General features: G+C 32.0%; 1 protein-coding gene across 3 annotated transcripts in view; it reads left to right on the plus strand.

Annotated features, from left to right (window-relative positions):
• Positions 1-17,056, plus strand: part of LOC145246071 (uncharacterized) — a 114,186-nt gene that overhangs the window by 20,649 nt on the left and 76,481 nt on the right. For all 3 annotated transcript variants that reach the window (XM_080107918.1, XM_080107919.1, XM_080107917.1), the window contains exons 3-6: positions 1,259-1,349; positions 4,740-4,893; positions 10,040-10,178; positions 12,595-12,719. In XM_080107918.1, the coding sequence (XP_079964044.1) occupies positions 1,259-1,349; positions 4,740-4,893; positions 10,040-10,178; positions 12,595-12,719 (509 nt within the window). The remainder of the gene's footprint in view (positions 1-1,258; positions 1,350-4,739; positions 4,894-10,039; positions 10,179-12,594; positions 12,720-17,056) is intronic.

Consider the following 17,056-nt stretch of genomic DNA (forward strand, 5'->3'; position numbering starts at 1 on the left):
TGTCCATAAACTGTCCCAAGTCGCCCCTACTCCCTAAACTGTCCACAAACTAACTCTAAATATATCGCATTCTTTGTTTGGCCTTTTGTCCCAGTCACCGTTATACCTTGATTAACAATCCCACCTCAGATGGCCTTTATGTGTGTCTGTGAACTATTTCCCTCCATTGTCTTTCAACTAACCTTATTTCATATATATATATATATATATATATATATATATATATATATATATTTGATTTGCCAATCAAATTATTTTTTCTCTTTTTTTTTTTTTTTTTTTTTTTTTTTTTTTTTGCTTCCTAACACATTGGTCCTGGATATGACCTAAAACTATATCCGATGGTGAGGCCCCACCTTGCGGGCTTGGGGAGTGTGGAGCTACCCTTTAATTGCCATTGCTCCCAGGTCCACTCTGACCCGGAGTGGTAGTACCTGTTAGGGTCCCAACTATGGGTTAAATAGAATCTGACTTAAAAAAATATACTCCATTAAAAATCGTTCCTCAAAATAACTAGATTCGGCATTAAATAACCTGAAAAAGGTTGATATGCCGTAAAACAAAAACAACCAACCAATCAACCAATCCTAACGCATTGGGGTGGTGGTGATGATGGTATCACACTTCTGTTTAAAACTGCAATAAAATGCAATGTTAATTATAATGAAAAATCTTTTTGATTACTAAAAAATGAATATCAGAAAGAATCAAAACCATTAATTATTTGGAACTTTCCAGCAATAAAAAGAAATTAAATTATGAAGTTACAGATTTTTTTTTTTAAATAAGGATTATTGTTTTTATTTTTGATGTTTTTCTCATGTTTCAGTCAATGTAACCTCTGACCTTCAGGTGTGTCTTGTCAAACTCGGCAATTTATATGAAATTTTTCTTGTATCCCTTACAAGGACACATGACTCAACTGATAAAACTACTAAGTCATAATCAGTTCTTGAGGTTTAAGGTTCGATCCTCAGTATGGGCGATACTATACAAAGAACAGAATTACAAATACTTAAAACTTCTACATAGTCATGGCTGACTGGATGAGAACAAGCTATTTCTATAGATTAAATAAAGAGTTCCATTCAAAATTCTGTACAGATTCACCAGTTCAACAAAATTCTCCTGAAGAAGGTCAAAGGTTACATCGACCAAAATGTGAGAATATTTGTTTGAATAATCCAAATGAATATCATGAATCAATTTTCATTTTGTATTCATCCAACTAAATTTTTGTGAAAATAATATTTTTCAGATGAAGATGTCTCCGATTAAATCGAAGATACCCTCAGGCAAGGTGACCCATGTCATCGATCCCGGCAATATTTGGATCCAGCTCTGCACACGTAAGTTTTTTTTTTTTTTTTTTTTCTAGAACAGAAAAAAAAAGTCTTTCAACTCTGAATTGCATGAAAGATAATTTGGTTACTTTCAAACGTTTTTATTCAACCGTGTTTGTTGGGTGTGGGTGCTCCAATATTGAACTGAACAAACCAATTTATACAGTAGACCCCCCCCCTCGCCCCCACCCACCAAAATGTTATTTATTTCTAGCTGACAATATATAATCATTAGCCCAAAACCTGGCCATTTAGGACTTTATTTAAGTATTTTTAATTTTATTATATATGACATCCAAGGGCTCTTTATGTCAAATTTGATGCAATTTTTATCAATAGTTTTGGAGCTTATAGGTCTTTATTATAATTATTATTAGTAGTAGTAGTTATTTCACATATTTACTGATCTAAGTGACTTCCTATTTTGAAACTTGTCAGAAGTAAACAGTGTTAATTAATTTGAAGTCTCCAACACTAATTTAGGTCAACACATATAAATATCCATTCCTAATATTACATTCCTTTACTGCATCTATTTAATTTATTATGCTTTCGCTATTAATTCTTTCTGTATAAAACATATTACTGAATTCATATTCATTATTTAGTTTATGTTTTGACAAATGCACTTTTTTTAATCACGTTTATTTTATTTATTATATCTGATAAATTCATATTTTTTTAACTATATTAATATTCATTTTCTTTTCCATTTATTTCAGTATTGTGAAAAATTTTCTGTAAATATACAATATTTATAAAAAAAATCAAACTACCATATAAGACCTTGTATCTATCTGTATTTCTCACACATATAAAACTGATGAATACACAATTATTATTATTATTATAATGAATTATTTTTTTTTTATCTAATATTAATCAAATATTTATTGAAAGCATAAATAAAACAAAGGAAAACTGTAAAAAAAAAAAAAAATCCTATTTAAAAAAGTTGTACACCTGCCTATTTTGAATTATTTTTCTCTAAGTCATCTACGACAATGTCATAGGAGCGTATCTTTGTGTGAATTACATAATACTTTCCTATAATTTGTAAGAAAATGATTGTTTGAGGAAGAAAGGACAGACATGACTTTAAGCAAACAATTTATATAAATTAATGTTTTTACATTGCATATACAGTTGAGTATGATCCTGTTTACACACCAGCTTAACATTGTCACCTCGTTCTCATTAGATCACTGAAGTTAAATGAATGTTGAGCCTGGTCAGTGCTAGATAGGTGACCATTTAGGAATACAGGGTGACCCCCCCCAAAAAAATGGGCCTAACTCTAATTAGGCCCCGTTTCTTAGTGTTTTGTCCGAATGAAATGAAACTTTGGCCATAACTAGTTTATTATATTCAAAACATCACATCAAAACACTAGGGTCGTTGGCCTTTTTTTCTCCATTGACTGTAAAATGCTCAGAAAAACAATTGAATGTCCTCTGTTTTTTTGGGGGGGGTGGGGGTCACCCTGTACTAGGCATTGTAGATAGGACATTGACATCACCCTGCAAGAACTGCAAAGCCTAACATTGTCTTCACCTCTGTCCATGATGTGCATGCAATTCGGTATTGCTTGTGAATTTTATATTCCCTAGAAAGTTCATCCTTTGGAGAAAACTAGCTTTTTAGTCTGTTAAAAACTAGCAGAACTTGGAATGAGTGCTTAATGCCAAAATTCTAGAGTAAATATGGTATTGTGGTGACTGCATTAAATATTAATCCCTAACTGTGGATCGAATGGATACCATAATACTTGGTTTGTTGTATTATATTATTATAAGAATAAAAGTCCATACAAAATTTGGGACACCCAGGTCGTCAGTCCTTGTTGTTGACCATTTGACCACTATCATCTCTCCATAATTTTGGTTATCTAATGAGAACTGGTGTATGAAAACATGATTGTGCAGTATATGAATATAATTTCTATAAGAAAAGAATTGGTAAAGAAAACAGAGAAAAAGACACGGCTTTTTTATAATAAATTTGTGGATCTTTATTTATGGCATATGTTGTTGAGTGTATGTGGCCAGAAGTTAAAAACAGCTGTTATTTTACTTCCTTCCCACCTTAGAAAGTTGTGACACAAGGTTAGAAGAGTGGGGATAGTCAAACCAGTGCCCTAAAGGAAGGGCACTCTGTTACCTTTTAAAAATTTCCTGGGAAGCCCCATCAGCATTTCTCGATCAGGGTGTCTCTGGCAATAAGCAATAAACTTAGTCCATCCAAAAGGCTTGGGATGGTGGACCTCCTAAGACTACCCAGAATGAATACCTTAGCCTGCCAGATAAAACGTCACCAAATGACCCAGTTTAAAATATTGATGGTTGTGTACCACTGATTAAAGCGAGTAGTCACATGAATGACACAAATTACTAAAATCGTTAAAAAAATAACTTGTTGACTGACTTTCCACCTTTGCTTTGAACTATGCAAGGCAAAAAAAATGATTTTTTTTTGAAGACCATCTGTCCATTTTATGAAAGAAGATTCTGTTTTTGGAAAAGAATTGTCCTGAACTTTGTGCTTATTTGTATTGTGATCCATGCAAAATATGGCAGTAAAAAATAACAGGAAAACTTAGGGATAGGTTTTCTTATCAATGAAAAAAATTAGTGTATACACCAAAAATTACGGAAAATCATTGAGTGGAATTTGAATAAAAATAAAATTTACTATTTGCAATCTGTGACCTCTACATGTCATCTTCACTAATGTTGTTTAGAGTTTGTGACTCCGAATAGCAAATTTTATTTTTGATTAAAATTCTCCTTGCTTACTTTTGGTAATTTCTGGTATACATTAATAGCTTTCACTGCTAAATATCTATAAGTTTTTCTGAATATATCTATAAGTTTTTCTGAATATATCTATAAGTTTTTCTGAATATATCTATAAGTTTTTCTGAATATATCTATAAGTTTTTCTGAATATATCTATAAGTTTTTCTGAATATATCTATAAGTTTTTCTGAATATATCTATAAGTTTTTCTGAATATATCTATAAGTTTTTCTGAATATATCTATAAGTTTTTCTGAATATATCTATAAGTTTTTCTGAATATATCTATAAGTTTTTCTAAATATATCTATAAGTTTTTCTAAATATATCTATAAGTTTTTCTGTTATTTTTTTCCAAACTGCCATATGTCACACATATCTCGATATGAACAATTGATAATATCATTTTTTTTTGTTTTTTTTACTTGGGAGTCACCACTTATTAAGGCCCAAAGGCCATTCGAGAATAAAGGTTAATGAATGTAAAGTGGTAGTGTAGTAATCGTTAATGGTGCAGATTGGGTATAATTTGATTATTTATGAGGACGGCTCCATTTTCTCTTTTCTGCTAACAAATTTTTCATAATTTGTCTTTTAGGAGAATTTCAAGAGCTGGATGCTAATATCCAAGAATCGTATATAAATTTTTACCCAAACACGCAACCAGGAATGGTTCAGGCTGAGCAGTTTGTTATTGCTTACAGCGATATAGTGAAAAGATGGGTTCGAGCCTGTGTATCTCGTGTTATGGAGTGAGTATTTAAAAAGTGTTTTTTCTCTTTGTTGCAGTGTTTGTTTTATTTATTATTTTCATAATTTATTACACTGTAAGACTTTATCCCAAAGAATTGCTCTTCTTGTAATTTTTTAAATATTGGAGCTGCTTGGTGGAACTTTATCTTATTTTATATACTGCAGCATGTGAGATTTCCACATTTTAACAGAATTTTGCTTTTTCATTTAAATCAAAAAAAAAAAGGGAGGAATTCTACTTTTTTTTTTTTTTTGAATTCAGAATATACTTTTTTTTTTTTTTGAATTCAGAATATACTTTTGAATCCAGAATATACTTTTTTTTTTTTTTTTTTTTTTTTTTGAATTCAGAATATACTTTTTTTTTTTTTGAATTCAGAATATACTTTTTTTTTTAAAATTCAGAATATACTTTTTTTTTTTTTGAATTCAGAATATACTTTTTTTTTTTTTTTTTGAATTCAGAATATACTTTTTTTTTTTTTTTTGAATTCAGAATATACTTTTTTTTTTTTTTTGAATTCAGAATATACTTTTTTTTTTTAAATTCAGAATATACTTTTTTTTTTAAAATTCAGAATATACCTTTTTTTTTTTTGAATTCAGAATATACTTTTTTTTTTAATTCAGGATATACTTTTTTTTTTTTTTGAATTCAGAATATACTTCTTTTTTTTTTTTTTGAATTCAGAATATACTTTTTTTTTTTGAATTCAGAATATACTTTTTTTTTTTTTGAATTCAGAATATACTTTTTTTTTTTTTGAATTCAGAATATACTTTTTTTTTTTTTTGAATTCAGAATATACTTTTTTTTTTTTTTTTGAATTCAGAATATACTTTTTTTTTTTTGAATTCAGAATATACTTTTTTTTTTTGTTGAATTCAGAATATACTTTTTTTTTTTTTTTTGAATTCAGAATATACTTTTTTTTTTTTTTTTTGAATTCAGAATATACTTTTTTTTTTTTGAATTCAGAATATACTTTTTTTTTGAATTCAGAATATACTTTTTTTTTGAATTCAGAATATACTTTTTTTTTTTTTTGAATTCAGAATATACTTTTTAATTCAGAATATACTTTTTTTTTTTTTTTAATTCAGAATATACTTTTTTTTTTTTTTTTTAATTCAGAATATACTTTTTTTTTTTGAATTCAGAATATACTTTTTTTTTTTTTTTAATTCAGAATATACTTTTTTTTTTTTTTTGAATTCAGAATATACTTTTTTTTTTTTTTGAATTCAGAATATACTTTTTTTTTTTTTTGAATTCAGAATATACTTTTTTTTTTTTTTGAATTCAGAATATACTTTTTTTTTTTGAATTCAGAATATACTTTTTTTTTTTTGAATTCAGAATATACTTTTTTTTTTTTTTTTTAATTCAGAATATACTTTTTTTTTTTTTTTGAATTCAGAATATACTTTTTTTTTTTTTTTTGAATTCAGAATATACTTTTTTTTTTTTTTTTTGAATTCAGAATATACTTTTTTTTTTTTTTTTTGAATTCAGAATATACTTTTTTTTTTTTTTTGAATTCAGAATATACTTTTTTTTTTTTTTTTGAATTCAGAATATACTTTTTTTTTTTTTTTTGAATTCAGAATATACTTTTTTTTTTTTTTTTGAATTCAGAATATACTTTTTTTTTTTTTTTTGAATTCAGAATATACTTTTTTTTTTTTTTTTGAATTCAGAATATACTTTTTTTTTTTTTGTATGTGAAGACTGATTTTTGATGAATCATTAGATCTTTACATCTTGTTTTTGTTTAATTTTATTTCTCCTTGCTGATTAAAAATGTGCCAAACATTGATGTTATTGTTTTTTTTACCTTTCTCTCTGTAAAGTCAAAAAAACAATTGTTCCCGATGTAACAACTAAACAGCATGAATAAATATTTGAAGCTATAAAGAATGATGCTGAATTAAACAGAGCTGAGAGAAAAAAGAAATTGGAATCTTAGGAAGATCTCCATTCTAGTAATTATAGAAGCAACTGGACTCATGAAAAACAATTTCAAAAACTTCCTGGCAAATATAGAAAGTGAACCAAGTGCAAGAGAGATACCGACAATTGCAGTTAAAGGGATGGTTAGAATCTTAAAAAAATCTCTCGGTTGGAATATATGAGATGGTAGCTTTCTTCAGCATTGACAGACTATGGATACCCACTGCAGGAATGCCTGCATGTGGATTTTTTGTGGCAAGAGTTGTGCAATCTCCAACTACACCTCTCCTGAGTTGGTGTTAAATACCAATGGCAAGTGAAGGGTCAGGGAACTGAAAACAATGCCGATGTAAGCAGAGAGCACATACAGGGCCTAGAATTCTCAAAGGGTCACCCATTTGGTACTAGCCAGGCCCAATGTTGCTTAACTTTGATGATCCAATGAGAACCGGTGTGTCAACATGATTATGCTGTATTGCTTAACTTTAGTCATCATCCTATTATAGGATGTAAAATGAGTGCTTGATGTATGAGATAGTGGAAGAATGTATGACACAAGGTAGGATACGCCATCCCATGCTAGAAGAGAAAAAAAGAACAGGCATGTTCATTGCTGGGTGAGATTTTGTCTGAAGACTAGCCTGGATCTTTGGCATTGGCCAGAGGTGTGTGTAAGGGTGTTGGTTGAGCAAAAAAAAAAAAAATTAGCAGTAGTAGGCAGGCTTGAACCCATAACGTGCAGGAGGAAAAGGAGGTGAAAAAAAAGCAAACGGTCTTATCGATACGCCTAAGGCGATTGTGACGTCATGGGTGGTCGAAATAACATCTTTTATGCGACATCATTGACGCAAGGTTTCAATGACTTGCAAAAATGTCGCTGAAAAAAGTGAACCCTCCTTGTAAAAAAAACCCCAAAAAAACCGGCCCAGTCGACGGTGGAAGAATTAATGTTTTTTGCCAATTTTTTCTATATTTGTTATCCGAAACATCGAGCTTAAAAACAATAACAATTTTATTACGATCCGACGCGTCTGCGTCCTGGATATGACCATAAACTATATCCGATGGTGAGGCCCTAGCTTGCAGGCTTTGGGAAGTGTGGAGCCACCCTTTAATTGCCATTGCTCCCAGGTCCACTCTGACCCGGAGTCATAGTACCTGTTAGGGTCCCAACTATGGTTTAAATAGAAACCGACTTGCAAAAAACAAATATATTCTATTAAAAAAATTTTCTTCAAAATCACCGGATTTGGCATTAAATAATCTGGAAAGAGTTGATATGCCGTAAAACAACCAACCAACCATCCGACGCGTCTGTCGAAGGTTTTTGGCAGAATACAAACACACACACACACACACATGCATGCACATAAATACATTTTGCCTTTTATATATTAGATGATGATAAAGCGTTCATACATCTAAGCAGAAAAAGAAAGTTATTAGTGCATGTGGATTAATCTTTAACATATTTCTATCACCCCTCATCTCCAATGAAAATCTTTATACTTGTATATAATGTATGTTCACTTAATTGTACAGGATGAAAATGTCTCGTTTCAGCATTAAATAAACAAAAAAAGTTTTGTTTTTAAGTTTTATCCCCTCCTCTAACAAGGTATATTGCTGCTGAAGTATAAGGGGCTACTGTGGTTGAGTCCAGATTTATAGGGGCCAACCTGGATGGGAAGTTGGATAGCAGGATGTTTATTTACATTGCATTTAAATTTTTGTATGGTAGTACTGTTGTATTTGTCAGTGGCATTCACCCTAGGTGGGTCTAACCAGCTTCCTCCAAAGGATAATATCAAGACTTCATTAAATTCACAGTTGGTCCCCAATCTGGGTTAAGGGAGATATGATGTTAGGGTTTTGCAGTTCTTGTAGGGAGGGGTTGACATCCTCTTACATACAGCACCTGGTATTCTCAGATGGTCACTCATCTGGTAGTGACCAGATTCCATGTTGTCCAACTTTGATGACCTCATGAGATCCAGTGTATCAATGTGATTAGGTTGTACTGTTGAGAAAACAGCTAGTAGGATGGGAATTCCAAAGACAAAGAAGCTGTTGGAGTAGAAAATCTTCTCGGCACTCAGCAAAGAGGTGGAATCTTGCTGTTAGTCTGGTGAGTTGGCATATTTATGTTGATATGGAAGTATTTGTAAAACAAGCACAGGGAGGCAACTCTGAGGTGATGCAACAGAGTTAGGAGCTTGGCAAACCGTGTGGAATCTGTTAGGTTGAAATTCTCTTTTGCGTCCTATCCAAGAGGAAAAGGCCAGTGATTGGTGCACAAGGAAGGCATCTTGCAGGAGGTTGGTTACTCGTACACTATTACGTGGATTACCACCTTGTCACCTACCTGCCAGGCGAGCTTATTCGGGGGTGCATCTCTCCCAGATAACAACCTGAGAAAAAAAACTTGTGAAATATACACGCATAAAAGAAATTGATCTGCAAATGATCTATATATAGAATTGAATCTTTTAAATGTTTAAAAATATGAACTTGAAGCATGAAATCCTTTCGAGGTAGCAATACTTCATGCATGAATGAGTTGACTGATTGTTCTTCCTTTGTTTGAAAGCATTTGAATTGGCCCAGTCTGACACAAGGCCGTTCAATATTTTCTAATATGAAAGTTGGTTAGTGGTTGCTTGTTTCTCAATTTATTTCGTGATATATTTCATTAAACTGATGCATCCATATTATTTGGCTTCTTCGGACTACTGTTCTCATCTTGAGTGTCATTTTCACAACGTTTTGGTCGATGTAACCTCCAACCTTCTTCAGGTGTATATTGTTGAACTCTGGGAATTTGGACGGAATTTCGAATGGAACAGGAGTAACTTTTTTTTTTTTTTTTTTTTAGAAAGGAATCACCACTTATCAAGGCCCAGAGGCCACTCGAGGATAAGGGTTATAGAGTGTACAGTGGTCAAAAGGACAATATCATAGTTATCATTAGAAGTGTAAATTTGGTAAGTTGGATTACTTAAGGGGAACAGCTCATCAAGAACTTGATTACATTGGACTTGAAGACGGCCATATTGTCTGTCAGCCACGAAACATTAAATAACAATCAAGATGAGAACAATAGTTTGAAGAATCCAAATAATACGAATAACTAATCCTCATCTCAAAAATTGAGAAACCTAAACTGATCCATGTCTTTCACTTCTTTTCAGCACTGATGTTGATCTTTTCTACTTGGATTATGGTTATGCTGAACAGCGGCCAATCAAGCAAATCTCTACCGAATTTGAGCCTCGATTTAGTGAACTTCCTGCCCAGGCTCTTCATTGTCGTCTTCATGGTATTGAACCCGTGAGTCATTTCTTTTCCTTTTTTCTACCCACTTCATAAGCAAACGTTGTCTTGCCAAAAAATTGTGTTGCTTTTTAAGGGAGGCTGATAAGAGTGGTAGCACTCCCTATTACTACCTCTGAACTACCATAATATTTTATTTTGGAATTTTCTTTTAGATTAGTTATTTTAGGTGGGAGGATAGAATAGTGGTTATAAAAGATTTCAATTTTATATACATTCTATCTATCTACTCTAATAGTTACGTTGGTTTTACAAGCAATACCTTATCCCCCCACCTCACCATGCATCTTGTAAACTCTAGTTAAATTTACCAACATCTACAAAAACATAACTACTCCCTCCGATACAAGACAAATCCTAGTAAATAACATTAATTTAATACATTCGGAAGTCAATTGAAAAAAAATTAAATATTCTAAGCTATCTTCATTAAAACCCAACAATATATAAATAATAATATTGCCTATGAAACTAGTTATATTTTAAAATACTTAACAGAATACAATTTTATCCTGTGACACTAATTCTGAATTTAAATTAGCATCTTTCCTGGAACAGTGTGAAAACATTCTCTCAGCATGTGACTGACTTCACGTGCCTGTTTCACAGATACCGTTTAAGATTCTCTTTTCTCCAGCTTTTTTGTTCGTTGTTTTTTTTTTTCATCTGAAGATGATTCAATAAAGATTGAAAACGTTTGTGATACATATGGAACATACATTAATGTTTTTGATTTTAGCAAAAAAATCATTAGAAAAATCCCCCAAAATAAAAAGATATAATTATTTCCTTGGTAAGGCTGACACAGTAGCCAAAACTACCGAAAAAGAACCCATCAGTAACAAATGGGTTTTAGGAAGTCTTGAAGGGAGGGGTTTGTCCTCTCTTGACTCCGTATTGACCACGTATTCATTCTTGAATAGAAGGAAACACCATGGTGTGCGACTTGTCAAATCCCATACACAATGAAACACTTTGTTAGAGTATGTCGATTTTTGTTCCCGTGCAACAAAAATACGACAATGATTATACTATGAAGAAATTATTTGATGACATCCGGGTGGAAATCAGGATACATTTTTAAAGACAGTGGATTTATATCCCAAAATTTAATATCTATGTTGAATAAATTGTGTTATGTATAAAAGAAAAAAAATCAAATGCATATTGTTCACTTGTGAAATCGTCGTTGACAGAACTCGGATACAAGTATACATTTTGCTTATTAGAATTGAGCCATCCCCAGTGTTTTAGGTGATCGATGAGGCGCAACTTTGTGTCGCACACACTTCAGATGTCACCATTCGCTGCGGCAAACATGTGCTTGACATGCAGGTTCAGGAAGGCATCTTGCAGGAGGTTGGTTACTCGTACACTATTACGTGGATTACCACCTTGTCACCTACCTGCCAGGCGAGTTTATTCAGGGGTGCATCTCTCCCAGATAACAACCTGAGAAAAAATACTTGTGAAATATAAACGCATAAAAGAAATTGATCTGCAAATGATCTATATGTAGAATTGAATCTTTTAAATGTTTAAAAATATGAACTTGAAGCATGAAATCCTTTTACTAAAATAAATGGAGTTGTCATTAAATAACCCAAAAGGGTTGATATGCTGTTAAGGAGAGTAGAAAGTGAACCTGTGTTTTCTTCTGGCAGCCATTTAACTCTTGTTTCCTTTATTTTGTTATTTAGTCATTGTTTTTCAGCTCCTGGATATGACCTAAAACTATATCCGTTGGTGAGGCCCCAGCTTGCGGGCCTTGGGGAGTGTGGAGCCACCCTTTGATTGCCATTGCTCCCAGGTCCACTCTGACCCGGAGTGGTAGTACCTGTTAGGGTCCCAACTATGGGTTAAATAGAATCCGACTTAAAAAACAAATATACTCCATTAAAAATCGTTCCTCAAAATAACTAGATTGGGCATTAAATAACCTGAAAAAGGTTGATATGCCGTAAAACAAAAACAACCAAACCAAACCTTGTATTTCATGAACAATATTTCTGACAAAGGGGAAATAGTTGCGGTTTTCTAGAATGCAACCTACTCATCTTTCACTTATCATTGACTGTTTTTATCCTGAAGTCATATTTTATTTATCGATTTTTTTTTTCTTGAGTTTTTTTTTTACATCAAGTGGCTTCATGCCTTATCTCAAGCAATTTCCATAAAAAAAACAAACAAAAAAAAAGCAATACAAACAAGCCCACCATCATTTCCTTCTTTTTAGCTATGTCATATTTTACAGGTATCTTTCCATTTTCTAAAATTAATTTTTTTTTTTTTTAAGAACCTCAGATTTATCATAATTTCTCTTTTTCAATCAACAATTGTGTATGGATAATATTTATTTATTTTTTTTTTACCCTGCTGTGTTTTATGTTTAATATCTTTAAATCTATTTCAGTTGGCTCCACCTGTTTGGATCAGCCGGGCAAGTAAACTACTTACCAACATCACATCAGGGAAAACCTTTTACGTTGTGTTTAATTCTGTTTCTGCTGGCAAACATGTTGTCACGCTCTACGACGTGTAAGTATTTGCATTGCTAATTTTTAAGGAGATATACAGTATTCAAATGTTATCATTTTGTTTAACATTTGGTTCTTGTTCAAAATTCTTCCTGTATTAAAAAACAAAAGTAAAGAAAAATCTGTGTGATATATATAGCAGTGACGAAATGAAACTACCATATTTCAAAAAATCACATAAATGGATCAAGAAAACCAAATTTTATGAGTAACCGAAAAGTGTCTGTTTTATCTGCCATTGTTTGTTTTGTTTTTGTTTTAGATTGTTTTCGAACAATCTAAAACAAAAGCCAAATAAAGGGAGATAACTCAATAATTCAAACTCGCGAGATTTATGTTTTGTAATACCTACAAATTTCCATTAATAGCTTAAAAGTGCTTTTTCTTTTCGTCCTCCTCTTTCCATGTTAAGAATGGTTTTCTTTGACCGTATAATTATACAGCCAAATGGACAGCAGAAACCAGAAGTAAAAGAGTTGACAAACTTGACAATAACCAAATTTGCTTTACTGCAACACTTGGTTCTTATCCAGAATTGCCCCTATATTAAAAGGCAAAAATAAAGAAAAATCTGTATGATGTACATAGTTGTGGTCATTTATTGAAGAAGAAAATTTAAGAATAGCTCTGGAAATTTGATACAATCATTTGTAAGTCATTTTCAGAAATGTGTGCCAATTACGGGACATTAGGTTGAATGACATGCATTTTTAATATATATACTAGCAGACCGCTCATAAAATACGCTTACATATGATATTTTGATTAATGCAGATTTCGTATTTATTAATATACTAGCGGGACCTATGGAAATTCCACAGGGGACTCATTCATACGTAATATATTGATGTTGGCATTCTGTAGATGTTCAGTGTAAATGGAGACGCTCTGATATTATTGCAGCTTTTTTGTTAAAACTGCAAAAGTATTTATCTAAGCTAGCACGAATGCCCAGTAAAGCCCAGTCGTAAAGTACGCTTAAATATGATATTTTAATTCTTGCAGATTTTGTATATTATAGAGTTAATGTTCTATCGATTTTTATATATTATAAAGTTGCAATTTCAACAATAAAAAATATATCGGTATGACTTGGGTATGTTAGCTTGAATCAAAATCGAAATAAAAATTTATGAACAAAATATGTGTATATATATATATATATATATATATAACTTGAGTTTCTTCAGCCATAATCGAAACTGAAACCAAAACTTATGAAGAATTCTTGATAAAATTATTTATAAAAAAAATAGATGATTTAAATGCCATCAGCTATAGTCTAAACCAAAGCTTATGAAGAATTCTTGGTAAAATTATTTATGACAAGAAATAGAAGGACATAACAATTAAACGACCTGGATATAAGCGTGACACACAAAAGAACACACGCGCTATCGTATCAATATATAGATTATATTGGACCCAATATCTGGTAATGATTTTAAAAGTAAAAAAAAAAAAAAATGACTCTCATTCCACCACCGATTTACTTTTTCATTTGACGTTAATGCCTGAGCTATGAAGAAATGTTTGCTGCAAAGCTAAAAATTAAAGCATGAATCAATAGCTACTATGTTACGCATGCATATTCGTAATGCCGTCGTTCGACCTTCACCTGTCAAATTTCATTTTTTTAATTTTCACACTTTTGCACCGATTTTCCCTGGCTAAAACTTGAATATAAAGTTTTGTATGGGTTCGAATACCCTATATATAAAGTTTCATGTCTATAGACCAAAAACTGACAGAGGAGTTTAGTAGGCAAAATTTTTTAAACAAATATATATACGCATACATAAATATATATATATATAGAAAAAGGTTTGTGTTTACCATTTTACGCAAATATAAATCATGTAGAATATCTGCATGAATATGATTACACATAATAGTTAACTAAAGATGATCATCCCATAAGGAAACCAAAAAAAAAAAAAAAACTAATGGGGAGTATATAGAGTAAGGAAAGTTAATGAAAAGGATATAGAATTTAACATGTGAAATTCTATATCCTTTTCATTAACTTCCCTTACTCTGATATTTAAATGCTTAAAAACCTTTTAATTGTGATTTTCCATGTCTCACTGGTTTTAGCAAATAAGGTGTAAACCATTATAATTATTTGTTAATATTTTCTCCTCTGAAGAGATGGTAGACATTGAAATCCTATAGGATAAGGAGTTATATTTCAAATATATTCCTTTGTCTTAAATATAATAATAAAAAATCTTTTGATTTGAAATTTAACCCTTTCATGTCATAAATTTTTAAATTTATTGAATTACTAAAATTTGATAGATTTTTTTATTACCGTTTTATCTGTTCGGTTACATATGTTCCAGATGTTGGACCATGTTTACAATTAAACAGCCTCGGCAGACCTTACAGAAGGCTTCTGTAAGGTCTGACGAGGCTGTTGGATCATAAACATGGTCCAACATCTGAAAAAATAATAAAAAACTAAAACACATATTTGCTCTGCGACGTGACTTCAGAAATCAAGGCTGCATCATCTAGGAAACGCTTTCCTTTCAAAAACGATTTCATGGCTGGGAAGAGGTGAAAGTCGGAGGGTGCAAGGCCAGGAGAGTAGGGAGGATGGGGGAGGATTTCATAACCACACGCCCGTGCTTCTGATCGGGCGACATGCGAGTTATGAACCGGAGTGTTGTCCTGCAGGAGAAGGGTACCTTTGCTGATCTTGCCCCACCTCTTGATTTTGATAGCTCCCTTAAATTTCCTCAAAAGTGAAGCATAATAGGCTCCTGTAATTGTGGTAGCCTTTGCCAGGAAATCTGTCATCACTACTCCGTCCTGGTCTCAGAAGACTGTGAGCATGACCTTGCCAGCAGAGGGCTGCATCCTTGCTTTCTTTGGAGGTGGTGAGTCCAAGTGCTTCCACTGCATTGACTGGGCTTTGGTCTCTGGATCATAGTGATGGACCCAGGTTTCATCCTGTGTAATCAGTCTTTTGAAAAACTTTGACTCATCTTCTTGGCACATCTCCAAATTCATCCTCGAGCGCTCGACATGTTCTCGCTTCTGGAATGGTGTGAGCAACCTGGGAATCCATCTGGCAGACACCTATGGCATATGCAAATGGTCATAAATGATAGTTTCCACAGACCCTGTACTAATCTTGACATCTTGGGCTATTTGGCAAATAGTAATGCACCGATCTTCCAAAATGGCAGCCTCAACTTGACGGACAGATGCCTCATCAATGGCAGAAAGGGGGGGGGGCAGGTCTGGGAGCTGTTTCCACAGACTTCCGGCCATGTTTGAATTCACGATGCCAACATTTTACAAGGTCATATGATGGGGCATTATCACCATAAGTTTCTTTCATTTCATCAAAAGTCTCCTGTGGTGTGCGTCTTTTCAAATACAAAAACCGGATCACTGCTCGACATTCAACAGGCTCCATTTCACACCTGACTCAGTTCAAACACCTGTAAAACAGAAACCACAATTAATTCAGAGCTGTAATTTGCCACATAACCCGTAGAGATATAAATCATTGCACATGCAAAATTTCAGCTAGATCAGACAGCTAGAAGTGGGTCAGGGGCGTTACTTATTGCACGCTCCTCATATATATATATATATGTATATGTATTTCTCATTGTGTGTAAGTTTTATCAGAAATATAATTTGGATTTTATTAAAATTTAAAAATAAATGACTTTGAAAACCTTGTACATCTCATTTACATTTTTTTTTTTTTTTAATTTATTTATTTTTTTTTTTGAATATTCACTGAACAAGATTTGATATGAAATTTAAACACCCAGAATCCTGCTAATAATTTGGTACTCAAAATTCTGACTTTTTCAGTTTTTTGTGTACTGATTTTAATAAACCTTTTTTCTAAGTGCATTACATGTCCAATATTCTATGTAATATTCTTATTTTTTTAATTTTCAAACTTGATGTTTTTTCTAATAGCTTCAGACTGAAAATAACTAATCTAGCCATATAGAGACATGAAGGAAGTAAATAGATGCTCTATAAAAATAATCCATGCATATTTAAAGCTCCTGTTTCACTTATTGAGGGTCAGTACCCGGAGATGTACAAAGCAGCAATAAAAGTTTGAAATCTCGATATTTTATACTATTTAACCTGTTTTTGTCTTTTCAATATAAATATATGTATCATCACCATTTAAATATTACGCAAATCTATGAATCATTAGAATTCTCGAGAGTTTTAGAGGAGCCGCATATGTTAATAAAAAAGTGGATTGAATCAGTGTCAGATCATTGTAAACTTTATGATTCCACTTTTTACCATCAACCGAGAGATTGTCTAATTCAGGTGTTCCAAAACTTT

The sequence above is a fragment of the Euprymna scolopes genome, chromosome 23, assembly GCF_053919585.1.
Source record: "Euprymna scolopes isolate OS-2025 chromosome 23, ASM5391958v1, whole genome shotgun sequence".
NCBI classification, from domain to species: Eukaryota; Metazoa; Mollusca; class Cephalopoda; order Sepiida; family Sepiolidae; genus Euprymna; species Euprymna scolopes.